General features: G+C 33.7%; 1 protein-coding gene across 1 annotated transcript; it reads left to right on the top strand.

Annotated features, from left to right (window-relative positions):
- DCN (decorin) lies at window positions 1–27761 on the top strand. The gene is made up of 8 exons (XM_070948071.1): window positions 1–135; window positions 4008–4239; window positions 10020–10132; window positions 20012–20225; window positions 22192–22305; window positions 23976–24069; window positions 24846–24984; window positions 26110–27761. The coding sequence occupies exons 2-8, from the start codon at window positions 4044–4046 to the stop codon at window positions 26302–26304; spliced, it is 1065 nt and encodes a 354-aa protein (XP_070804172.1). The 5' UTR covers window positions 1–135; window positions 4008–4043; the 3' UTR covers window positions 26305–27761.

Here is a 27761-nt window from a genome sequence, read left to right as displayed (position 1 = left end):
TCTTACCAAGTGACAGTCTCGCCTCACTCAACTACCCCTCCTCCTTTCCACACCTGCAGGATCTTCTGCCTGGCTCTTTTCGGTTAATTGCATCTCAGCTCCAAGAGTGCCTGTTGCAAATCCCTGGATGAAAAGGTATGGTTTTCATTAATAATTGTTCTGAATGTATTTTCACTTTTAAAAAGCAAAATCTTTCTGGGAGTGTAAGAAAAGTTCTTAGTTGTGGGGGGGGGAATGTTGTGGGGGGGGGAAATGTTGTATCTGTAATATTTGAGAACGTTTTTGAGAACATTTGATATTTCCTAACCATATTTTACATTTTAGGGAGATTTTTTGGTTGTTGTTATTTTTAGAATGCTTCTTAAGGCATTTTGCAGCTATGGATTTTCTTGCATTGTGGAGTTTGGAGTGGGTGATATTGTAAAACGAAAGAACTGTGAGATTTCATGTTTACACTTGAAAAACTGGAATGTTTTTCTCCCCAACGATTATTTTAAATTAAAGAGGAAATCCAGTCCTCATAGGATCAAAGATCCTTCTAAACATTCTAAAGTTGTATATTTCGTATGTATGTAGTGATTAGATATTTTAGACAGGGAAATTCTCAGCTGAAAAGTACTAAAGACAAACAAACGGAGCTGTACAGTGGAAAAAGCAAAGAACTGTAAAAGCAGATACTCACCCTGTCTGAAAATTGATATTCATGTGTTTCTCCAAGACTCTGACTGCATCCTGCAGAATTCCATATTTAACTCACCAGTTAGTAATACCTAATAAGTTTTGGGTACCTGAAATCGATTTATAGCTTTATCAAAGGATGGTTATCAAAGGATAATTCTGAAGTAAAACAGAACTGTAGTTTTCTCTTCTCTAAAAGCAAGATAAAGTATTGTCTTCCACCAGTCAGTTAAGTTAAATATTTATTCCAAGGATTGTGGCTACAGCTGATTCATCTTGCAGGAAGAGATCTAAAATCCTGGACAGAATACCACAACAAAATGCAGTATGCACCATCACCTCTGTGCTCAGTGTAATGTAATGTATTGTTTCAAAATATATTTCCCATAGCTAGTTTTTGTTGCTTGAGGAATTCAGAGGTTTTGTATGTTTCTTCATAACCATGCATGTTTATTCTGAAGTAAATATTTATGCAGAAGAATATCCCATTAGGCTCATGGGACTCACTCCCATTGTACAGTCATGGAGCACTTGATGAGAAAGCCTAAAGTTACTGAAGAATACAGCAGGATAAGGCCCATTGTTAAGGGCAGAATGACCTTGTTTAATTATATAGTATTAAAATGCTTTTAAAAACAGCATTTTAATAATTCATAAGCATTGGTTGGTTGTGATTTAAATGTAATAATCATATATCCTTTATACCTCCAAATCAAGAATCAAAATTAGTTAAGCTTTAATTGAAAGCAATTCTTTAAAGTATACACTATCTAATCCAAAGTGTCCCTTTGTTTTTATAGTGTCATGATATTTCATTACTATTAGATAATTAAAAATCATAATCGTATGAATTAGTCTACATGCCATGACTAATTTGATGACCAAAACAGCAATTTTAGTATATATATATTAGTGTTAATGCCCATGTTCTTCCCTAATATTCTTTTGAAATAGAAAAATATATTTATTCACTATACACTAATGAATCAGTTAATGCAAAATAAGGCAATTGGCTAGAATTTCTGGGCACTCTAGTCTAAACTATCTATATAGCTTTGGGTTGAGGTAGTTACAGTGGTGGGATTCAAGTAATTAACAACCGGTTCTCTGCCCTAATGATTTCTTCCAACAACCAGTTTGCCAAACTGCTCAGAAAGTTAACAACCGGTTCTCCCGAAGTGGTGCGAACCGGCTGAATCCCACCACTGGGTAGTTACCTCTAGAGTGTTAGGAGTCAGGATTGAATAGGAGATCTGGGTGCAAGTTTATATCCCATAATGCAACTTAAGAGGTGACTTTGGGGCATTTTTCTCTCCTGCTTTTCTCTCATAAGGTGATTATGGGAACAAAAGGTAGTGCATGCATATGTGAAGGAATCATGAGGATAATCCAATGTTTCACAAAGAAGAATCCACTTATATAATGGTATTTTTCTTCTTCTTTTCTCCATTCTCTGCTGGAGCCTTATGGAAGGCTGCAGAGAGAAGCAAAAATGCCTCCTCTTTATCCTAAGTCTTGAATAATTTCCACCTCTGGAAAAACTTCATTCTCTATTTTCATTCTCTATTTTGTACAAGGATTTCTCTGAAAATATCATTGGCATCCTTCAGTCTCAAGAGACTATGGTATCGTGCTCTGGAAAGAGGTCCTAAAACAGCATAATTCTAAAATTTTGTTACTTCCACTCTAATTTCTCTGCAATTAAATAGATCACCTAGTAAATTACTATTTTAATAAAATGGCATGATGGTTTTCTGGTATAAGATATAGTTTTCATATCATTTTGGCAAATAGCAAGGTCTCATGCCACAAATATATATAAAGAGCAAACAAATAAAGAACATTTTTCCTTTTCACAATGTCAGTGTTCATGTGGGAAATAATTGTCAACTATTTGCCTCATGAAACTTATGCTGATAAATACTTATTGACCCTAATTAAGATCAATAAGAGGGCAAAATTCATGCCACAGTGATACCATCTAAATTACCGGTAGATCCAAAGAAACAACAAAAGACAACATATTTGTCTGAATAAATATACTATTTATTCATATACTATTTTTATTCTAAAAATGTATTAAGAACAGTGAGCATTTGTGTTCATTTCATTTGTTCATTGAACAATGAAATGTGGCTTCATTTTTTAATTCTCTAGCAATAATATCAATCTTTTCTGTGATTTGGCTTTTGTTTGCTTTTGCTCTTGTATACAATTTAAGTATACAAAAGGAGTTTTATATAAATTTCTATTTATAGAAATCCTTTCAGCTCCTCCCATTTCTCCTTGCATCATTCACCCTGGAAGACCTGAATCTTCAATTAAAAGTTGCCTAATTAGTAATTTAAGTTCCCTACCATTTTATCATCTTAAAGTTCATTTGCACTATTATGACAACTGAAGTTTTTGTTTTCTCCCTTTGATATATAAAGTTCATTTTAAGCAATTACAACTTCCTTTCACAGGGTGTTACTACCTGATAACTTTGTTGATTGTCAAAATCAATCAACCAATCTAACCCACTCTAACCCCACTCATAAGTTTCAGAACTTCAGAATAACCATCGAAATATAAAATGTTAGGGGGAAAAAATTTCAGTCCAGTTTCTATGTTGACTAAGAATTAGAGATGGAAAGTTTGTATGACTTTTATCTATCATTATTGTTCCAGTAAAGGCATCTGTTATTAATAAAATGTAAGCTAAATCAGTGATATATACAATTGTCTCTATGTTGCTTTTTGTAACTCTGGGTTACAATGGTTCTCTGTTCCTTGTATAAATTGAGAAAATACAACCCCTCATTGTATTGACATGTGGACAGATAGACAAACATGCCCACATTTTATTTTCATTCTATTCATTTAAAAGGGGAAAAAACCCGCAATGCTAAAAATGTTTTAAAATAATGTAATAAAGGACTTTTAAAACATTTTTAAAAATCCAAACTCTACCTGAAAACTATATAATATAAGATATAATAATAATGTCATGCAAGAACAGAAGGACCAGAAATGCCATAACTGGAGGTGTTTGCATAGGGTCAGAAGGTGTCAAATAACACAAGATACATCATGCTACTGTAATACAAGCCCTGCCCCCTTAGTATATGCATTATGGCATCACACAGATGTATGAAATAGGTACAGTTTGGGTTGTAACAACACAATGATCTGTTGTCAGTGCTGACAAAATCTGGATCCTTTGGTTACGTTTGACCAGAAATCTGGACAATGGCACCAGAATACTGTGACACCAGAAGCTTCTTAAATGATAAATGTGCATACCCAAATTATCTTTCCATCTTGTACACCTTTGCTTTGACTTCTAGATTCATTCCTGCTCTGCTGAATAGATGAACTAAATCATGAAACTGGCTATCCTTTTTCTTCTATTCCTGCCACTTTGCTTGGCCAAACCATTTTATCAAAGAGGCTTGTTTGATTTTATGCTTGAAGATGAAGCAGGATCTGGAACGCCTGAACCTGCAGGATATCCTCCTATGCCAGTATGCCCATTTCGTTGTCAATGCCATCTCCGGGTTGTTCAGTGTTCTGATTTAGGTAAGTTGAATGAAATGTTACCTCATAAAATGTTTGTTTTGATTGATTTAAATGAGTTTTAATTATTCTGTGGCAATAACATTGTGTTCAATTTCTGTGTTGAATTTCCTCTAAATAAATTGAAATATGTGATGTTATATTCAATAATGTTATCAACATGTAGAAAAGTAAGGCCTTGGTTTCCAGGTCCTTTCCATTCATTTTATCCTGTCTTTTATTCCTAATCGTATGAAGAACAAAAGTGATATAATTGAATAAGGAGAAATGATCATGGGAACTTCATATAATTCATCGGTTTAACTGCAATTTATTCATTTAGCATTAATAATCTATTTTGTCCTCTTTCTACCCATGTTGGAGATGTGTTTTTTAAGACTGGATGAGGAAGAAGAAAAACAATTCAGTACAGTGTATCAATAATAAATAATCAGAACACGAATGAAAAATATTGAATATAAAGGCTATAATACCATTATGCTTTGAAGTTTTCCTAATTTCTTTCAACTATAGTAAGTTGCAAGTATAATGGAAATAGCTTTTATCTCCTGAGTTGTTTTCTGTCTTCAGTTCTTCTCATCGTTTTCAGTTCTTTGTTCCCATTACAAACTGTTTCTAATATGTAATGCACATTAATTATGTTTTATTATTAAACATAATAGAAACATTATAGAAAAATAAAATTTGAGTGTTAACTGAAGACTCTTGGCCCTATATCTTAAAAGGAATTTCAAGTTTTCTTAAATTTCCTACTGTAATCATAAGAATTATATAAAAGTTTAAATAGTGGCATATACTGATTTCTTGAGCACATTATGCATTTCTGGATATAATTTTTGGATTTATTGATAATATAAGCATATACAATGTTTTGATAATACCTGAACCAGACCATTCATCCAAAATCTTTTAAAGGTTTGTTTTATAAATGTTTGGAAAAAATAGGTGTATATTAATTGTTATCCATATTCATTTCCACTAAATTATTTCCTGAATTATATTTTTTTCAGTTTTGAAAATACTGAGTAGAGACAGTTAAGATACTTCTTTTGCTTATCAAACAGATTAGCATGCAAAAAATAAGAGAAACACATTTAAATTTAAAATTCTGTGATGCTTTTATGAACTTCTAAAGGGTATATCTATCTTGTATTCATGGTTGACTTTCTCTTAAAATATTTTTTTTTAAATGAAATGGTTGAAGTAACTACAAATGATGCTATGGAATTTTGAATATAGTTTTATTTTAATGAAGTGTTCCATTTACATATATTTATAGAATTCCAAAGATAAATACTGTCCTTATTGTAAAAGAGGAAATTGTTAGGTTGCCTGCTAGGTAATTGTGTTGCCACAAATAAGTTCCAAAGGATATGATAGAGCTCCACAGATTGTCTGTTCAAATTTCCTGTCAAAGATTCTGATTATATCCCAATTAATCAACATATTTTATAACTCTAACAAATGATATGCATTGCTTATATACCTAAGTATATGTTGCTTTATTCCAAATTACTGGGCTAAAAAATTAGGAAATCTGCCTTCCCTTCTTCCCACATCAGCAAATTATTGCTTTGCAATCAGCAGTAGAAGCTCCCCAGACTCCAAGTGAATTAATGTTGCTATGCTGTAACAAGGCTAATTGCTGCTCTGCAGATTTCCCCATTTCTAATGGACAAGAGTAGAAAATGATATCATTGCCAAACATCAAAATACCACTTCCTGTACAAACATAAATTGTGCTTGAACTAACCAATTAGTTAGTAAAAATATTCTTTAATTGCACGTTAATTGCATAGAAATATTCTTTAATTGCATGTTTGGCCATATTTGGTAGTCAGTGATAGTACTGATTTAACTGTATAACAGTTTGGGTGGAGATTGAATTTTATAACTGGTCTTAATGAAACACACACACATACTCACACACACGCACATACAAACATACATACACAGAGAGAAACACACACACATACATTTCCCAATTCTTTATTGCATCCACAATATCATGCTTTATTGAATCCACAAGTATAATTCCATTCAAACAGACAAAGGCATGTTGATTCATTGATTCTAAAGGCGAGATGGTTTAGCAGTTTAAAGATGCTGAGTTTGTCAGCTGGAAAACTGACAGCCTGGGTTCAAGACCTAAGCACTGTGCAATAGGCTGAGTTCCTGTTACTTGCCTCAGCTCCTGCCCACCTAGCAGTCCAAAAGCATGCAAATGCAAGTAGACAAAAAGCTATCACTTTGGTGGGAAGGTAACAGTGTTCTGTGTACCTCAATGTATAATCATGCTGGCCCCTTGACCACAGAAGTATCTTCAGATAATGCTGGCTCCCTCTACTAAGAATCAGAAATGAGCACCTGCTCTAGAGTCAGACACAACTGGAAAGGGGAAAGCTTTACCGTTACCTTTCTATTCCTAAATTCTGAGTGACTTATTTTCAAGAATGTGACCTAATTAGTACTTGTAAGAGTTAATTGGTTATTTGAATTTAAGTTGAATTAGAAGAATAGCCATTTTGCAGTTCACCACTCATTTTGGTTTATTAAAAGGCATTCCTCCCAATACAGATTCTTAAGGAATCTAACCATTTGTATGGTTCCTTTGGCAAGAATGTATAATTTATTTTTATTCTCTGTTTTCCATCATGTTGGCTTCCCAATCTTCTCTGATGTAGGCCCTCTTAGCAACATGATACATATATTTATTAGAAGATAAACAATTTCATAGCTGAATTCTTTGAGAACCATCAGATGGATACCATCTGGAGTGAATCTAGTGCTCTGTTTGTTTTCAGTATTTCGGGGGGGGGGGGGAAGCTAAATATTCATATTTAAAACCTCTCTGGAAAACTTACTTCTTTCATCTTTCTATGTGATTTTCTCCAGCTGATGTATTTAAGTTTAAGTTTAAAACTATTTAAACTCAAGTCTAAAGGACTCCCAACATGGCCAGTAGGCAGTAAATAATAAATGGAGGAATGTTACAGAAAATCAAGCATTGCCACATGGTTTCTTAAGGCTGGATTTATTTCATGTATTATCAGCTGATTAAAATCAAAAAAGGATGAATTATACAAATGTATTTAACCTGTGTTTGTAAGAAATCTGAAAGATAAGAGATGACATAGGTGGCAAGGTGTCTTATCTTAATCCTTAAAAATCAAATGCTCATTAGGTATTAAAACCAAGAAAAAGTCCACAGCTGATTTTTACAGCCTCAAAATTTATAGAATGTAGACTTTGAAATAGAGGCTAGGAATCTGTGGTTTAAACAATAGGAAACTTCAATAGTGAATTACTTTCTCTGAAAAAGTATTGGATAAAATGGACAAGTAAGTTTAGAGACAAGAATCTGGGAGTGTTATAGTTTTGATTTACTTTTATTTAATTTTAATAATTTTTGCAAAAATTATATATTTCATATAATGAAGTAAAAATAAACCACAGTAGACACTTTAAGTATAAAGTATCATACTTTCTTAATACAGCAGCAATCATTACATTTTTAATTCATTTATCTCCAAACCCTTTAAAGAGAGATAGTCTATACCAGTAACATAAGGTTCTACATCTAGTGAGCACAAAGGTTCAAAACTTTGTTGCCAGTTGGCAAAATCGCCTCTTGCTGTTTTTCTGTTTGCTTTCCTATCCCTACTTTGAAAATTGCTTCTACTCTCCTTGTCCTGTAAATGCTCCAATAGTTCCCTTTTACAGTAGTTTTGGCTACCTGTAGTGGAAAGATTACCTATTTTTCAGTTATAGACATCAAAAATACAGATTTCAGATGCAACAATGATTGGCACCACCAGAATTTTAAAAAATGCCATTAAGGATTAGCATATCCCATATTCTAAACACTTTTCCCCCCTCATCAGGGCAATTTATACCTTGATAGAATATACCACATCATATAAGGCATCCAGAACAAAGCTCCCGCTGAAGATCATAGCACGTTTCAGCTTGATTACATGATTGATCACAAGTTAGCTGTACATAAATGTTTTGTACATTTTGAATCCTGGAAAAAGGAAAAGATGGAATAGTGCAAAAGAAATTGCTACATAGAGGCAGTGGTGGGATTCAAATAATTTAACAACCGGTTCTCTGACCTAATGATTTCTTCCAACAACCAGTTTGCCAAACTGCTCAGAAAATTAACAACCGGTTCTCCCAAAGTGGTGCAAACTGGGTGAATCCCACCACTGCATAGAGGATGTACTTGATATAGTTAACTTCTGACATAAATCGCTTTAACTGTGTTTCGTGCCTAGAAGGGAGACATCTGGAAATTCATTCATGCCATTACTGACTCTTTGATGAAAAAAAATGAGATATAAATCTGCTAAAATAAAGTTAATTGATGAACAACAAGTTAAGTCACTTCAACTATCTTTTTACAATTTATTATTCTATTACAAAACAATACTAAAACCCCCCCTTTTTATTCCATAGTTGTGTGTGATCCTATTTTTTTTTTGCCATGCAATAATAACACAGAACCCAGGAACACATGCTACAAGAATATACAATAGCATATCCCATATTCTAAGCATTCCCCCCCCCCCCCCATCAGTGCAATTTAGACTGTGGGTAAAGCGAGATTGTATGAAACAATTTTAATTCCATGTAAACTGTATTTGAAAATGGCTGCACATTTTAAGCAATCTGTCTGATAGTATTAAAGCATAGACAGCTAAATAGAAATACATTCTTCCAGTGGTGGATTAAGGCTCACTGATGCTCTAAGCACAAGATGTTTTAATTTAGTTTTATGAAACATTTTTTTACAAAGCTTCATTGGTTTTTTTTTTCTTTCTCAACTTTGTGGTGCCCACTTTGTGCCTGGTATCCTCAGGACGTGCTTAGTCTGCTTAATGGTTAATACACCACTGCATTCTTCACACAACACATAAACATGTATGCACATATTCACATATATATACACAAACACATGCCTGAATTTAGTCTCAGTTTCAAAAAGAAATAATAAAATCCATATAGTTTAATCAAGAAATATGTTTAGCTTTTATTAATTCAATAAAGTGAGCATTTATATTGTGATCAGTCATGTGAGCGTATTAGTCATTTTTAAAATGTATTTTGGAATTGTGATCATTACAGAAATAATTTCACAGTTTATTTTAGTAGAAGGATACATATCCAGTTAAACAACTGCTTGATCTGCCCATACTGATTGTATACAATTTACTCTCTTCAGATCCTTGACAAGGCCTTTCTTCAAACATTTGTCTGGTGAAACTTGCAAATATAATATTGAGAAAGTTTCCAAGTCTGGCCTCAGATTGTTGTACAGAATTATAGTCTAGTTCTAACTGACCATAATTAGAACATTGAATTTTCAAAATGATTGAATGCACTTAAATCTTTACCTAACTTTTTATTTATTCTACATACATACATGCATAAATCACTAGTTTGCAATAGTGAAAAATGAAAAAGCGATGGACATCTGAGAATATTAATGAAATTGGGAACTATGATTAGAATCGGCTTCTTAATCCTTTCACATCAGCATGAATAGCATTTAAACTGTATGTGCTTTCAGAAATTCCTCATAGATAAAAAGAGAAAGGATCACAATGATTTATATTACAAATTGAATATGAATTTTTTTCATAGCTTTTAGATAATAAGGTCTAGCATATATTTGTTTGCAGTAATTCTGATTAAGTTGAAAGTCTAAAATATAATTAACTTCTTTCAGGTATCTTTATTCTTTGGTTGTAATAATTTTTCATCCCCGCCCCTTATAGGTTTGAAGGAAGTTCCGAAAGATCTTCCCCCAGATACTACTCTACTTGATTTACAGAACAATAAAATAACTGAAATAAAGGATGGAGATTTCAAAAATCTGAAGGATCTTCATGTAAGTTATAGTGAAACACACTATGTTATTGGTGTTAAAGGAATAATGTACAAAGGGATAATGTACAAACACCTTCACCCCAATTTTCCATATAAATATGGCATATGGCATAACTTTCGTTCAATGTAATGAAAGCCTAGTGTTTTGGGTTAGCAGAAAAGAACAAAAAGTAGTGATCAAATGGGAGATGAAAAAAGAGAAACAGGAAAGGAAATACTCCAGGCCAATCTCCTGGACCATCTTGGGGACCATTTCAGACCATTACAGTGTGTGTATGAGAGGGAGAGGGAGAGAGGAAGAGATAGAGAGAGAAGGAGGGAGAGAGATGGGGAGGGAGGGAGGCACAGAGGGAGAGAGAGAGAGAAAGAGAGATATATATTTAGAATTGCCAATGGAAAGTCTAATATTTGATGTTTGATAATAAGATAATTCTTAAATCTAAGGAATTTCTTGGAATATGTATCCAGGAATTCAGGGCTGCTAAAGTTTCCAGAAGATGGCCATTCTCCAAAAAAGAGCTTTTTTGTTTCCATGGCAAGTATACTTTGGCTCTTGCATAGCTTTTTAAAGGTCTAAACTATTTAACATTTACATAAAGCCATCAATTGAGGTTTATCTGGAGCTTTAGAGTGCCACGCCATCAATATGCTGCACAGGATTTCTCTTTCTCATAAAATCCCTGAGGAGAAGGGGAAGTGTTTAATCGGTGTTTGCCAGTAATAATGGACTGGGTAAAGCCAATGCACCTTAGTCTATGCACACATCACAGAAGTACTGTTAATAGATGATTTTATATCACTTTATTGCATAAGCTTTGCATAAGAAATCATGCTTTCATGCATGATTCCAAGACAACATAGCATCAAATGTACATACACATTATAAATGGTCAAGAGGGAAACACTTCTATTTATGTCCTCTATGTCTTTAAGAAACCCTGAAAAAGGATAGGGAGAACTTCTTCCCTTTCCTTCCAAAACTAAGATCAGACTTCTTCCAGCAAATCTTATTGAAAATAAATAAAAAGGAAAACTCTTATTTACAATTAATCTATGGAATTCATTACAAGGAAGATTTTAATAGCCATTAGTATGCATGATTTTAAGAGAAAATTAGATTCATTTAGGTTCCAAGCTATTAGTCTTGAAGGCTTAATGTTACCATACCTCCAAATATTACCTTGTTTTCCCAAAAATAAGACATCCCCTGATAATAAGCCCAATCGGACTTTTGAGCACATGGCAATAAGGCCAAGCTCTTATTTCAGGGTTCCAAAAAAATATAAGACAGGGTCTTATTTTTGGGAAAACATGGTAGTTACAAAGAAATAATAGTGGATAAGGGGTATGTCTTTATCTCCATCTTCCAGGGTCACTTGGTTAGTTACTGTGAAAAAACAGAATGTTGGATTTGGCCTGTTCTGACAGGTTTGTTCTTACATTATTTGTTCTTATGTTACATTGGAGCTGATCTATGGCTTTCCCTTCTGTTAGATATTAATCTATTGGTTCAAATTATGTTGCTTAATATTATATCATTTAGGCAACTAGTTCAAAAGAATAACTTTAGAGAGCCCTTATTTAAAGTTCTTCAAGCTTCACAATTCTTTGGATTGCCTCTAATGATGATTAACACAGAATGCCCTATACAGCTTATTCAGATGGACAACAGATCATTCTTTTCAGAAGGTCCTAAATTCTAATCCTAGATCCTAGAAATTGATCCTTTCATACATTCTGTTTCTAATCCTAGAAATAGAATGTATTAAAGAAGCAATGTGGTGGGACATCAGAATAGTTCAACAGTTTCTGATGATATACATCAAGCCTAGTACAAACCTAATTTAGTAATTTTTCATTTACATCACATATGGATGGAACTAAGCTACCAATATGTCAACCATATATAATTTCTCTGAAACCTGGTCCAGATTGATTCTGCCTTGCTTGTAATTGATACTGTCATTACATAATCAAGGATATTAAACAATTTTTTAAAGCATATCCATTGCAACTTGGAAGGTGGAACTTGCTACAAGCAAATGCAGTTCAATTCACTTTTAATTGAGAGTGATGTAATTGAAAGAGTAGAATTACTTGTCTAATTAACATATTGGTATCAGTGTCTATGGAAAAGCCTTCTTTCTTTCCTTCCTCTCCTCTCCTCTCCTCTCCTCTCCTCTCCTCTCCTCTCCTCTCCTCTCCTCTCCTCTCCCCTTCCCTCTCTCTCTTTCTTTCTTTCTTTCTTTCTTTCTTTCTTTCTTTCTTTCTTTCTTTCTTTCTTTCTTTCTTTCTTCTTTCCTTCCTTCCTTCCTTCTTTCTTTCTCCTTCCTTCCTTCCTTCCTTCCTTCCTTCCTTCCTTCCTTCCTTTTATTCTTAAAAAAGATGTTGCTTAGCAGCTTTTATTTGTATTGTGGAAAAAAAGACAATCCAAGCTCAGTAATGTTCAGAGACTGGTATTAAAACAGATTAGATTTTATTCAGCCAGTGGATGTTCTTGTAATTCTTATCTTGGACTGAAAAGTATTCCTATACCTTCACATGAATGGTAAATGGTTTTAGGAGGGGATGACAGGGTGGGGGAGACTCCTTCTAGTGCTGTTAAACTATGCATGACCTTTTCTTCTCCCAAATGTCGCCATTGCTGTTTAGAACCTAGAATTAAAACCATATGCATATCTAGATATGCACAACAGACCCATCTGTAAAACATACCTCCTGTTTTTACTGATGATGAACAGGAAATGATATACATCAGGGACAGAATACACTACAACCCAAACTGTTCAAAATGGCAGTTTCTTTACTTTTTTGCGGACACTTTCCCTCCTCACTCTTTTCCCCAGAGCTGTTTAGAACATTTTGAGTTTCATTAATGTTCCTTTCTTTAACATGTGCTACTTTTACAGATATCTTGTGTATAACTAATGATGAAAGAATTTCAAATGGCTAAAAATCAAAGCATAAAGAGAGGAGCCATCTGTTTTTCCCAGTCTTGCAAATAAGATGATGCATTTAGTGAATAAAAATGTGTTGCAGCTGGACTACAATGGTTAGAATAATATCTAAGGGAACTTGTCCATGAAAAAGGATTGTTCCCCAAATATTTCAAAGCTGTTCTCTTAATACTCAAGTGTATAATGAGGAAATAGGTAAGCAGAAATTATAGCATGAGACTTATGTAACAGTTTCTAAATTTATGATTTACTAAAAAGAGAAAGCAAATAGGTTATTTTATGTAAGTCTTGCAATGTGTATATCTGATTCTCTTTGTGGTTATTGTTGTCACAAAAAGTGTAGGAGTGAAGATGAGAGACAAGAGTAGTAGATTCATTCTGGAGCCACCCAGAGGTGGCTAGAAGATGGGTGACTATGTAAATGTGTTAAATAAATAAATCCTGCTACTGATTTTGTTCACATGTTGTTTTTATTCAGTCACTTCCAACTCACTGAATGATGATATCCTTATAGTCCAAATGAACCTGAAAACCCCCCTCCTGTATTTTTCCACTGCTCTTTCTCCATTAAGTTTGGGTAGGCATGCCTTTATCACCTCCTGACAAAAGCAAAATTGTCATGAGAGAAAGGAAATTTGGCTCCTGCTTGCAGATCAGAACTCTCTGATCATCAATCATCAATTGCTTCTGCTAAATTCTGATGCAGGAATTTCTGTAATAAGGCATAAGTTCTCTTAATCATGTAGGGATAATATTGTGTAACTTTTTTGTTACTTTTTAAAATTATATTGGTATCTTATATGTTATATGTTTGTCTGTTTCTGGTACATTATTTAATTTTTCTTCTTCAATTTTTTAAGACTTAGCATTTAGGTTTCATATAACTCATACACAGCTTTTGCTGTAGATGGTCATTATTTTTATATTTTTTTAATCTTGCTGTCATTGACCATAATGGAATTTTGAATTGAATGATTGGTTGTTCTTATTTTTCAGTTGTTTCCATCTGTTTTCTACCTAGAGGGAAAATTCATAACTATTGGTTTGTAAAAAACAGATCATGCCAGACAAATCTTATTGCATTCTTTGGCAAAGTGACAAAATTAGTGGACCAGAGAAATGCTGTAAGGAATTTGATAAAGTAGACAACAACCAACTATTTCATAAGATATAAAAATGTGGATTAGACAGCATCACCACCAAATGGATTCCTAACTGCCTGATCAACCATACTCAACATGTAGTCCTTAATGGGACTGCATTAACATGGTAAGCAATGGTATATCCCAGGACTCAGGCTCAGTACTCTTCAATAATTTCATAAATAATTTAGATGAGGGGAACTCATCAAATTTGCAGGTTGCACCAAGATGGCAGGAATAGCCAACACTCCAGAAGATAAGTGCAAGATATAGAAGGATCTCGACAGACTTGAATACTGGCTCCATCTTACAAAATAAAATTCAATGCTGAGAAAAGTCAGATACTACATTTAGGCAAGAGAAACCAAATGTATAGTTATAGAATAGATGGCACCTGGCTCAATAGGAGTAACTGCGATACAGATCTTAGAGTCTTAATGGACAATCACTTAAATATGAGCCAGCAGTTGTGCTGCAACTGTCATAAAAACCAATGCAATCATAGGCTGCAATGCAATCGTAGGCTGCAACAGAGGGATAGAATCGAAGATCATGTGAAGTGTTAGTACCACTTTATAACGGCCTGGTAGGACCACAGTTGGAATATAGCATCCAGTTTTGATTACCACAATATAAAAAAAGATCTCAGGATGCGAGAAAGAGTGCAGAGATGAGAAAAAAAGATGATTAGGGGATTGGAGGCTAAAACATACAAAGAACAGCTGAAGGAATTGGATATGTCTACTTTAATGAAAAGAAGGACTAGGAGTGACATGATAGCAGTGTTCCAGTAGCTGCCACAAAGAAGACAGAGCCAAGCTATTCTCCAAAGCACCTGAAGGCAGGACAGGAAGCAAATCAAAGAGAGAATCAATCTAGCTTTAAGGAGAAACTCTGTAATTCTGTTTCTGAATGTTTTACAATGATTGTCAGAATTCTTAGCTCATGCTTGAACTATTAGTAATAACATTTAGCTATTTTGTCTTTTTTTTAAAAAAAAAATGTTTAAAGGGTCTTCTCCAAACTGGTTTTTGACTTATGCATTTAAAATATTTAAGTGTTAGTTTCATTTTTCAAGTTTCCGGTGAACAGTCTGACTTTATTTTATCTTGAATGGAATTATTTGTTCTTCTTCTAGTCTAAGGTATTTTCAATTATTTTCTTTAACAGCACAATTCAAAGGCATTTTTTTTTCTTCCTTCAATTTTTGGAATGGTCCAGTTTCACAGCCATATATTATAACTCAAAAATCATAGTCTTAACAATATGTACATTTATCGTCATGACATTTCTGCACTTTAGTGTTTTATCTCAATCTGTCATAGTCTTTCTTCCAAATGGCATCTCTCTATTTTATGGATATAGTTATCAAAATCATTCTAAGCCTAAGAAGAAAAAGTCTTGTTATTTTTCTCTGTTTATTTGCAATGCAGGGGTTATTTCCTGTTAACATAATATTTGCTGTTGTTGCATATCAATGTTTGCACTCTCTCTTTTCACCTTCAGCAAGATACAGTACATATTAAAGTTTGGTTAAGTTCCACCTATCAGAAAGATACCAAGGTAACTGGAGTTGTTACTGTTTCTTACCTTTTCACTAAACATTGCTCGTTAGTAATGTCGGACTGTCTCTTCTGATTTCAAATTATACATCTGGCAGTTCTCATTCCACATATTTGCAAATCTGGAATGGAACCTCTTGAGCATTATCTTAATAGCATGTGAAATAAGTGCAATTGTTTGGTGATTTGAGTGCAATTTAGCACTGTTTTTTTTTTTTAATTTGAACTAGAAAAGGAACAGCTATTTTCCACTGCCTTGACCATCATTGCATTTTCTATATCAGGAATCTACTAAAATTTTAAACTCTTATACTAGCATTTCAACAATTCCTATGTTTTCATTTGGAGATTTGGAGGCTTCTGACTCATATAGTAGGTAGCAGCCCTGGCTATGGGGCCTTTTGCACAAATCCATTTTGTGCATCAATGATAGTCACTCATGCCTTTGTCATTTTCCAATTAAGAGTTCTACAGTGTGGTCTATGTGGGTTGCTGTTGAAGAACATTCAGAAGCTTCAGCTGATCCTGAGTATAGTGGTATACATTGTTTTAGAAGCACCAATTTAACTAATTTCTGCTGGAGCTGCACTGGATCCCAGTGTACTTCCAAGGTGTAATTCAAGCTTCTGATTTTCACTGTTAAAGCACTAAACAGCACAGGGCAAGACTCTTTGTGAAATGCCTCTTCCCTAGCGTTTCTGCCCAGACCACCAGATCTGACATGTGGGTGCAGTCCAGGTCCCTTCTATCAAACATTATCATGTGGTGGGACCTAGAAGATGTCCTTTTTCTGTTGTAGCATCTGCGCTATGAACCAACCTTTCCTCACCCTGAGATCCAGATGGCCTGGACCCTCTTGGACATTAGGAAAGCTGTGAGATATCTTCCTCCAGGCCCTAGGCCAGGATGCTTGTTGAGCTCAATGTTCATAGTTTATTGGAAGTTTGTTATATTCCTTGGTTAATTGGTTGTTGTTTTTTTTAATTTAAAAGTCAAGGATTCATTTCAAGTATTTATTTAAAGTCCTTTAAAGTATTTACTTATGTCAGCCAAAGTCTGTAGAAGGTTATTTTTGGAAGAGTAAAAGGCCAAAATGACTTCTTTATGAACAAAACTTTCCTGGATTCAGTTCTATTGTAAGAATAAACCAGTAGTTTCTCAGGCCTAGGAGATAAACATGTCCCCACTGCTTCCAAGCCACTTCCAAGGCTTCCAAGCCACTTGACAAGCATACATTCATTCAAGAGAGTTTGAAGTATAAATATGTAAGTATCTGTCTTCTTTGGACCGTACTGGGAAATCAACTGATGGACTTGATGTTACATTCTTGTTTGGAGCATATATTCTAAAGTAATCAAGTGAGGTCTGTGAATCTTCTGTCAAATTTATCTGAAACCTGAAATAGCATTACATGTTTGGAGACCTGTCTTTCAGCCCTAGCTATGAAGGGCAGATTTCCCCAGGATTGAAACAAGAATGAAGGTCAAAGGAAGATAATTATGCAACAAATTCACTTGTGGATGACTTGTGAAGATTAAAAAAGATGCAAAGAAATTTGAAATAAGCAAAGTATGAGGAGGACAGTTATTTAACTTCATCGATATTGCAGGAAGGGATCGTTATAAAAGGAAGATGCTGAAACCTAGGGTTTAGAATAACTTTGGCACCTACTGGATTATTCTGTAAATTTATATATTAAATGTTCTGAAAGAATATTACCCTATGATTGTACTTAATATGAGTGCAACTTGCTTGAGAAATGAATAAGATGAACAAACATGATTTTATAGCTATAGAAAAATCTTGAGGGATGAAGCCTTTCTGAAAGAAAGAAACAGTGATAATACCTACATATCTATATCTACAAAACCTACATCTATACTTACCTATATATCTTAGCTCAGAAAACCAAGTGAATGGACTTGGGAAGAAAGCATTTGATTTTAAAAGGAACAAACAAAAGCAATACGGTTGTTAGAATCAACTATCATCTATCCAAACAAGGAGAGGATGCAGATAATGCATTTTCATCTGAGTCAAGTAGGCCATTACTTTCCCCCCTCATACTCATAGAGAGCCTCATTGCAATCTACATTGTTCAAGCTATTGTGAAACATCTGGTTAACACAAATATTGTTATCCTTTCAATATTACATTATCTGAGGCATTTCAAAATAAAAAAGTAGGAAAGGCGCTTTCATAATGTAACGTTGTGAAGGGGGTGGATTTTTGTTTATTTTTGTTTTTCACCAACTATATAGTTTAAACCTCAAAAAAGGAAGTTTGTGCAGTCACAATTTATGTAATTTTATTGTGCGTTTTTGTGTTGAGAGAACAAGCTGATTTGTGTTGCTCCAGAATCTTTGAGACGCTATTTTAAATATTCCTAGCAGGAATTTTTCTAGAGGGAAAAAACAATTCAGACATGGTGTGTTCTAGCTCTTCTCGATATTTTCAAACTAGCAGAAATGAAGTTGATCAAATTTCAACTTCAAGCATTTTTTAAGCGATTGAGAGGTGGAAGTGAAAAAAAAGCTGTGCCCAAGGAAACACCCTAATTGTGTAAGAAGATTGTTTACACTGTTCACTAGGGAAAAGATGAAGTGCACAACTAGATTCATTTCTGCTATTAGGACTTGAATCCTGAATTTCTTTCAACTGAATACTTGTGTAATATATTTGTATTTCAATTATAAATACACTTTCATTCTAGCCTTAATGGAATCTAGAAAAACATTTTGTTACATCATTCAAAAATTGTAATTAGTCTGAAATATTTTATATACATTTGGTTCTCAAACTGAAACCTAATCATGTTAGCATTTATTGTGCAGAGAGAGAGACTGACTTAGATGTACAAGGTTTGGTTTGATATTAGTAACTAAGGTTCAAATTGTCACCTGGGACTTGACTTTGTGAGCTGTTATGACCTACTTCAATTATTAGTTAAATTGATGGATAAATGCTCTTTAAAAGTAGAAGATGATGAAGGAGGTAGATGCCCAAAGTTCCTTTATTACCTGGCATACCAGCATTCACAAAATGGCTAGAGATTAGATATTACGCAGGGGGAGCATTCTACTTTCAGCAGTTTTTCTTCCCCCACAGTACAAGGGGAAAGAAATGAAATAAACCCACCACTCTGTACATAGAAGTATGTCTCTTCCCCTTTGGCTCAGACATCCCTGTTCAAATCACTCTTTGCTGTTTCCCACAGGCCCAAACAACCAAATATCTGAAATGTATCTGAAAATATAATGATGCACACTTTCACACCCTCAAGCTTCCACAGCCAGCACCAATCCAATAGCAATGAGCTTCTAGGCTAATAAGATATCACCACTGGATTTTTTGGGGGGGGGAGAGTCCAAAGAACCTGGTTCAATTTTATATGTGTTTTAAAATGGAAAGAAGGCACCATGGTTTAGGGGTTAAAGACACTGAGCTTGTCAGCTGGAAAGGTTCAAGACCGAGTGCCACAGGACAGGATGCCCTCCTGTTACTTGCCCCAGCTTCTGTTCACCTAGCAGTTTGAAAGCTTGCAAATGCAAATAGATAAATATGACCACTCTGGTGGGAAGGTAGCAGCATTCTGTGTCCCTCATTGTACAGTCATGCTGGATACATGACCATGGAAATATCATCATACAACACTGGCTCACTCCGCTAAGAAATGGAGATGAACATCACCCCTTAGAGTCGAACACGACTGGACAGGGAAAAACCTTTACCTTTTTAAAAATGGATATAGAATGATTCAAAATACTGGTTATCTGGACGTGCCCTTAGTTTCCAGGGTTCTTACTGAATGAGCTATAATTGAAGTTGAGCTCTCATCCCATTTAAAAAGCTAAATAAGATTTCTCTGCAGATTTTTGTACCTGTCTTTCATTGAAATTTTGAAAATTGAAGTGAGCGTGATAGAGGCAGTGTCAAGGCAGAGTTAAAGTTCCTTCCCTTCTGCCACAATCTTAATCCAAGTATTTCTCCCACTCTATTTGGCAGTCATTTTAAAATTTCAGCCAAACCACATTTCATTTTGAACTCGTATAAATACTGACTGCATAAAAGTAGCACTGCCAACATGTACTTCAAAAATAAAATTCAAAACAGGCCATTGGGAGATTAGCATACAAGCATTCTGGTGAATGTTTATAATCTTGCTTCTGATAATATGTTTCCTGTCTGGCATTAACAACTGTCCTACTTTACTATTCAGGCATTGATCCTTGTTAACAACAAAATCAGCAAAATCAGTCCTGGAGCTTTTTCTCCACTCAAGAAACTGGAGAGACTTTATCTTTCCAAAAACAACTTGAAGGAACTTCCAGAAAACATGCCAAAAAGTTTGCAGGAACTGCGCGCACATGAAAATGATATTGTCAAATTAAAGAAATCTGCCTTCAGTGGACTGAATAATATGATTGTCATAGGTATGCAACACTACTTATAAATAAAAGTTTATAAGAGGAACTTATTAGTAGGTAAAATGGAAAATAATGTTGAAATTTGATGAAATCCAAACTTAATTAGATCTTCTTCATTGGAATATTAAGGTAAATTTCCAAAGAGAATTAGTAATTATGTCACAATTAATAGTTCAATATTAAAAAAATGGGAAACTTTGTTCTCAAATACAAGATGTGTAGTATGGTTCATGCTGAGATCATTAAATTGATAGTTATTTGCAACATACATTGAAATCTATTGCCAAGAGACATTTTGGGGGGCATTGGGATATAAATGTCAAGAATAACCCACTAAACATTTTTAAAGGATGTTCATGTGTACAACTTTTACCCAATCTCAACCTATCTTGGAAGAATCTTCCTTTTGTCTAGCTTTTCTGGGTTTGAAGCAACACTTTTCCTGTTCTTCTGAAACATTTACCATATATACGCTCCTTGATGAAGCTTGCTATCATGCGCTCAGGGGCAGAGTTCTACTCAGCTTCCAGTGATCATGTTTGGATGCTACAGGCATACCCTTCTTTCCCAATTACTGGCTTCTACTCTTCATAGCCAGTTTGCCTTGAGCTGGCACCTTCTGCAGAGACACATGTTCATATAATTCCTAAGCAGCACTCTGCAAACTATCATTTAGGCATTACACAAGTTCTTTATATATAAACACATATATATTAAGCTTTAAAAGCATTAAACGTTTTTTTCAAATACATGACTTGTCATATTTTGAAAGAGCAACACACCTGTGTTTAAATAAATAAGAAAAATATCTTTTCTATACAAAAGATTGATATGGGTTTGCTGTATGTTGCAAATAGATTTATCCCAAACATAACTATTACATATTTTAAGATGTTTATGCAAATTTTATTTCTTTGAGCCCTAGTGACAGATCACAGTGTTAGCAAAAGCACTTCCCCACATTCACTCAACTTCTCTATACCACATGTTAAGGAAAGCAATTTGGGACAGTTTTTGTCACTGGCTAATGATGGTTGGAAAAGAAATGAAGGCAGAGGAATCAACCAATCACAACATTAAGTTATCTGCCAATTGAAGAAACTGAGGAATGCACATGAACACAACTGCAAGGAAATGATATTTTATTTTGCTAGTAACATTTAAATTTTTAAGGTGATAGATAAGAAAAAAATTAAAGGAAGTGTTGCAGAAAATAATATTATTTATTTCCTTGTTTAATGTTTTTGCTTACCACTTTCTATTATTACAAAGATTGAAGTGTTTACAAATGTAGAAAAATAACATATTCAATTTAAAAAGAGAGTTGAATTAAAAACCACAAAAATGGTTGGCACAACATTCATAGAAGGAAGGCCTGAATGAAGGACTGCATTTAACAGAGGCCTAATGATAAAAAAAAAAAATTAAATTTTTTTTTTAAAAAAACCTATTAGTGCCTTAGATATATTCTAAGCATTTGGAGTGACCACAAAATGCAATTTGCAATCTCAGCAACCTACCTGGCTGGTAGTAGGAGGGGCCATCTGTCTGTTCTCCTGGTTCCAAATTACTTAGGGCCCTAAATATTAAAATCGGCATCCTGATCTGGCTTGGTAGCTAATTGATAGATACTCCATATATTAGATCATATAAAACTATTTCACTTTTTAGGCTTGCCAATAAGCTTCTATTTATTTTAATTAATAACATTTCACATATCTAAAAAACAGAGAATACTGTCAGGTAAAGGAACTTCCAATAGTTGGCTACAGATCAAATCCTATTGCCTTTTATCCACTTCCTTCAAAATCAAGAATAGTTTTATAGAGATGCAACAATTAACTGCATTGGTTTCCCTTATATATAGCAAAATTAACTAGATAAGTTAGAATTAATATATTATATAACTTGGTAATGGTGATTCTATAACTAGTATACCGTTTATTTTTTATTTTTTGCTAATGTATTTTAGAATTGGGCACCAATCCATTAAAAAGCTCAGGGATTGACAATGGAGCCTTTCTAGGAATGAAGAAGCTCTCCTACATCCGTATTTCAGACACAAATATAACTTCTATTCCTAAAGGTAAAATCACTGTTTTTAGAGGTTATGTGAAACATCAGCATTCAAATACCCTGTTGTTTATATTTTGTTTTAAAATATATATAAAATAAGTAATGTCTAAATATAAGAAATACATCATGTGAGAAAATCTTAATGTTCTGAAATTAGGATAAAATGCATTTTAATTTTAGTAATACCTTAAATTGGTATTTGGATATTTTTAATTCTCAATTTAAGGGAAATGGCTACTAATGTAAAGGACATGTAGGTTCAACTTTTTATTTTGCTAATGTTTTGAGTTTATTATCTTTATACAAATTTTTTCTGTCTCCCTATCAAGAAATGGTTGCCATTTACCACTATGGCATCAGATAAAGGAATACATAGATGCAAAGAATGCCTATTAAATAGAGTACCTCAACTGACAGACTGGAATTCCATAGGAGGGATGTATGCAATAAGAACATAGCTTCTTTACAACTTCTCAGAATCTTTTCAGTATATGCATTTCTAGTCTATGTGTATTTGTTATGAATACATAAGTTGCAGGTCCAATTCCAACTGGAACAAAGGAAAAGAAAATGGCTAAATTAGTTTTCAAATCTTTCTTACAGAATTATTTATTAAATGGATTGGTTACTGTAAGAATCAAAATGTATACCCTGTCTTTCATCTTATTGGGAGAGGAGTGATATTCCAATTTCAGTCTCTTTACTACAGCGATTCTTGCTAACAAATCTCAAGAAGCAGGACTGCACCGGTTCAGTATACTGTATCAGTATACTATATAACCCACATACACATTCAGATCAGTAGTGGGTTTCAATTTCGGTCATTACCGGTTCGCTCGTAGGTGCGTGGGCACTCTACACACATGCAATGCTTCTGCACATGTGCAAAAGCTTCTGCGCATGCGCAGAGACATCCAGGTGGGTGGGCGGAGCCTCCCACTGCTGCCACTACCAGTTCGTCCGATCCGGGGCAAACCAGTAGCACCTACCACTGATTCAGATGTAAGGAACTAATCTGAATATCTGTGGTAGAGTTGGAACAATACAAATAATTATGAGCTAGACAGAAGCAAAAAAACACCTTCAGCACATCAATCTTGCAATCTATATTGATAGTATTCAGTGTTCAGTGTTTATCAAGATGATTTGTACTTCTGTAGCTCTATATGTTGATTCCTCACTTGGTATATAAGACCTGACACAGCAAACTAATTAAGCATTCTAGCAAATTAAACATTCTAAGATTGATGCAATACTTTCCAAAATTCACTCTTCTTAAACAATAGAAAGCATGGAAGAATCCTTTCACATATGAACAAGAGTGCATGTTAATTGGAGTAAAGATATGGTGAAGAGTTAATCAAAAAATCAATCATACTACTCACTATAATTTTTCAAGATGTTTTAAATGGAAAAGGTCATTGAATTTCAGTAGGTCTTTCTTGTTGCATGACTGTTTTATCATAAGAACTGGCAAATGAGTTTAAGAGTAATTTGTATGTAAGAGATACAGAGTGACTCGGTGCCAACTAAAAAAAATGCTGTTAAACTGCAAAAATGTTTTTCATCAGTGTCACATAATACATAAATTCAAAAAATAATGTTCTAGGAATTGTGCAGTTGTATGCAACATGTATGTAGATATATATATACATAACCACATTTTTAAAAAAATTTTAGGTCTTCCTGTATCTCTGACAGAACTTCATCTTGATGGCAACAAAATCAGCAAAATTGATGCAGATAGTTTAAGTGAACTTCCCAATTTGGCTAAGTATGATTTTTTTTTATAGATATATAAATATATTAATGCAGATCTCACTTTATAACAATGAGATCTTTTAGTTTTTATCATGCCTAACATGTTTGCAAAGAAAATTAGAAATATAGAATATCAATATTAAAGCTACTATAGAAAACAGACATTTTAAAATACTAGTTTTAACTAGTTATATTAACTAGTTTTTCACATTAACTAGTTTTTCTAATCTTGAACAGTTATCCTTCATTATTTTAATATCTTTATCAAGGTAGGTTAAAATTCAATAACTGAATACTTTAAAAACTAGTGTGACTTAGAAAAGATTTAAGGGGTAAAATTTCAGATGATTAGAACAACTATATGCTTGAATATGTAAAAACAGAACGGCCTCAAAATATGGAGTCTTAAGTGATGCTATGGAAGTTTCTGTAAGGTTTAAAAAGCTTGCTTTATCTATCAACATTTCCATCCAACAACAGTCAAAATATTATGTCTATGCCTACTCTGGGGTCAAACACAGCTGAGGATCTGAAGGGATCACATGCAGCCCACATATATTCTACCCTGCGGTAAAACATTAGTTTTTTAAAATATCTTCCTTTTGCTGGGGCCTTCATAAATCTTTAAACTCTATACAGGGCATCTGGTTTCTGTGGAATTGCACCTGCCAGCTTGCAGCATAGTTAAAAATGCATAGAATACAAATGAAATCACAAGAAATCAAGGTGTTAAATACAGAACAAAACTTTTACTTCAGCATAGTTGGCACAATGTTTTTCTCCTTATAGGCTTGGCCTCAGTTACAATCGCATTGCTAGTGTGGAAAATGGATCTTTAACCAATGTGCCACATTTGAGAGAACTCCATTTAGACAACAATGATTTGGCCAAAGTACCTGCTGGACTAGGAGAACACAAATACATACAGGTAAAGTATATCCTAAGGAGAAGAATTAGAAATATTGTTAAACTCACAGATAAAATACACTATATTGGAGAGGTATCTTGGCCTGAAGAAGATATGTGCAGAAAAATGCTGTATTTTGGCTTCAGAATGATAGCCTGAGTAATTGGCATTTTAATAACATAATCATGCATGTGTTGATAGAAAACAATGGTCTGAAGATGGTAAATACAACAACAAAACTGAAAGATGAGAGTTTACACAGGAACCTTAACCTCGGAGTTTATAATAAACATGCAATAATATTAACATAATGTATTTATAAAGATAATGTAAAATATTAATTTCCTGAATACAAAACATGATGCTTAGACTTTGCAGCCTCTCTGACTATAAATATTTCCTAATTTAGTAACTTCTTTTGAATTTAGGGAAACCCTATAAATTTTACATTGCTACAGATATAATTTTATAATGCAACATAAATTATATTTGTTTTTTGCTCTCTTGTAATTGGAGGTGGTACAGAAAAATATACATCATACCCATGAGAAGGTCATCATTTTCCCACCATATTAAATCATAATGGTTAAAGCATATAGAATCATAAATTTGGAAGAGATTATTTAGGGCATGACATCTAATCTCCAGTAGAAGAAATATTTATTGCAGCATTTAATGTTGATGATATTTTATTTTATGTTATAAAAATAGCACAGTTAGTTCAATCTTGTAGTTGTCAGGAGAATCACAAAAAACATTATGAACGAATACTTGAAGATTTTCAGATTCCTGAGTTCTGCAGAAGGATATCAAATATCTGTGATTAGAACTCCTGCTTTAACATCTTGTAGCTGCTAAAGTCTAGCATCAGAAATTTATATACCTGTAGTTTGTGGAATGTAAGTATTTGGAATGTACAAATATATGAAAATGACAAACAACAAGATAAGGCACTGAAATTTCCTTGTTATCTCATAGAAATAAACTGATTACATGTGTTTATGGGTCCTTTGTTTCCAATGAGAATAGATAAGGTTGAAAAGTATTTTGGCTCAAACATTTAGATATTCTTATATATTAATTTTGCCTTTTTACAACTGACTACAACAAAACTGTTTTATTTCTATGTTTTGTTTTGTTTTTCAGGTTGTCTACCTTCACAACAACAAAATTGCTGCCATTGGCCCTAATGATTTCTGTCCTCTTGGATACAATAGCAAAAAAGCTGCTTATTCAGGAGTAAGCCTGTTTAGTAACCCTGTGCAATTCTGGGAAATTCAGCCATCTGCTTTCCGATGCATCTATGAACGATCTGTAATACAACTTGGAAACTACAAATAAATGCACAAAAGTGTTTCCACTTAAATACCTGTTGCTTTTTAAAATTGCTGGTAACTATTAAAGCCTGATATTGGAGACTTAACTGCAGAGTGGAGATTATTATATTTGTAAAAGGCCCATGAGATAGTTTCTAGAGAAAAATAAGTGAATTTACTTTGTTTTTTAAATTTTTGCTTCATCAACAACACATGATATAGTTAGCAGTATCTCTCCCTTAGGTGAGCACAACAGATTTTTTTCAACATTCCACTGTGCATGAGATTTGGGGCTAAATATTGGTCAAGTATTTCATAATTAGAAATAGTATATATCACATTTTTACTCTACAGCCACACAAAAAAATATTTGGAGGACAAAGTAATGAGGCATACTTTAAAAAAAAAATCAATCAAGTCTTCATAAACTCCCATCTGTTTAAAATTTAAATCATAAGTGCAGGTATCAAAATATTAGATATTCAGATAAGCAATATAGAAATGTTGCTTTTGTTAATATTTTTGGTTAAAATGCTATTTTAATATATACCTCTTTTCTTTTCTATGATTTTATGTTAAAATCTTCCCAGATAATTTATGTACAATTAGGAAAATAATCTACAGGCTCAAAATACATTTATGATCCTGGCTTTTTCTTGAATATATCACCAATGGCTACTGATACTTTTATGTCCCCATGGAATGGAGATGGTTGGGCCTCACACATCTTGTAATGGAAATCACCAAGAACTTTTGCTATGTAATTGAATTTGCAATAAACATAAGGTAATCTTACCGATATCATTTAGCATCAGGGAAAGGACTTGGGGCCATGTCCACAAGTTCCTGCTTCATTCTCCAATTCTCCATTATCATCCATACCTTCTAGGTGACAAAGCTAATGTTTTCATAGTGCAATTTATTTCCCCTTATTCACACAATGACTGCTCCTGTTCATAAAAATATCTGATAAAAATATTCAAATAGAATTCTCATTAATTTGGGAGCCTTTGAGAAATTACTATGTGGATTGTGACCAGTAAGTCTGCAAGCATGTATAAATTAAGCAATGTTGGCCTACTACATTAATAAATTGCTCTTAAATGCAACAGTGGACATTCATCCACTTTAACTAATTTGAATTTTAACACTGTTTTTGAATGTAGTGTAAAGAAATATTCAGATTATTTGCTCAACAATACCTAGATTTACAGGGGATTATCAAGTGGCCAGAAGTAGAAGATCTTCTTCTATCTAAAATATTATTTTAAAACACCTCTGAAAGCAAAGTTTATTTTTACATCACTGTAACTGGTTTTATGTAGTAGCAAGAATATCAAAGATGGCTGTACATTTCTGGGAAACCTATCTCCAAATTTAACTGTATTTCTTTCAACATGACACATTAAAGAAAAGTTTGGATACCTCTTAATTGTTCAAAATACAGTATTTTCAATGTATGTATGTTTTATATTAAACAGT

The sequence above is a fragment of the Pituophis catenifer genome, unplaced genomic scaffold, assembly GCF_029215685.1.
Source record: "Pituophis catenifer annectens isolate HBS135680 unplaced genomic scaffold, rPitCat1.0.hap2 SCAF_7, whole genome shotgun sequence".
NCBI lineage: Eukaryota > Metazoa > Chordata > Lepidosauria > Squamata > Colubridae > Pituophis > Pituophis catenifer.
The sequence above is the reverse complement of the archived record's forward strand: the minus strand, read 5'-3'. Positions and strand labels throughout refer to the sequence as shown.

Bases quoted from the DNA above. Each gene is read 5' to 3' on its own strand.
- DCN (XM_070948071.1), top strand. From the start codon at position 4,044: ATGAAACTGGCTATCCTTTTTCTTCTATTCCTGCCACTTTGCTTGGCC. The intron at 4,240-10,019 runs GTAAGTTGAATG...CGCCCCTTATAG, and splicing joins TGTTCAGTGTTCTGATTTAG to GTTTGAAGGAAGTTCCGAAA. The intron at 22,306-23,975 runs GTAAAATCACTG...AAAAAATTTTAG, and splicing joins TATAACTTCTATTCCTAAAG to GTCTTCCTGTATCTCTGACA.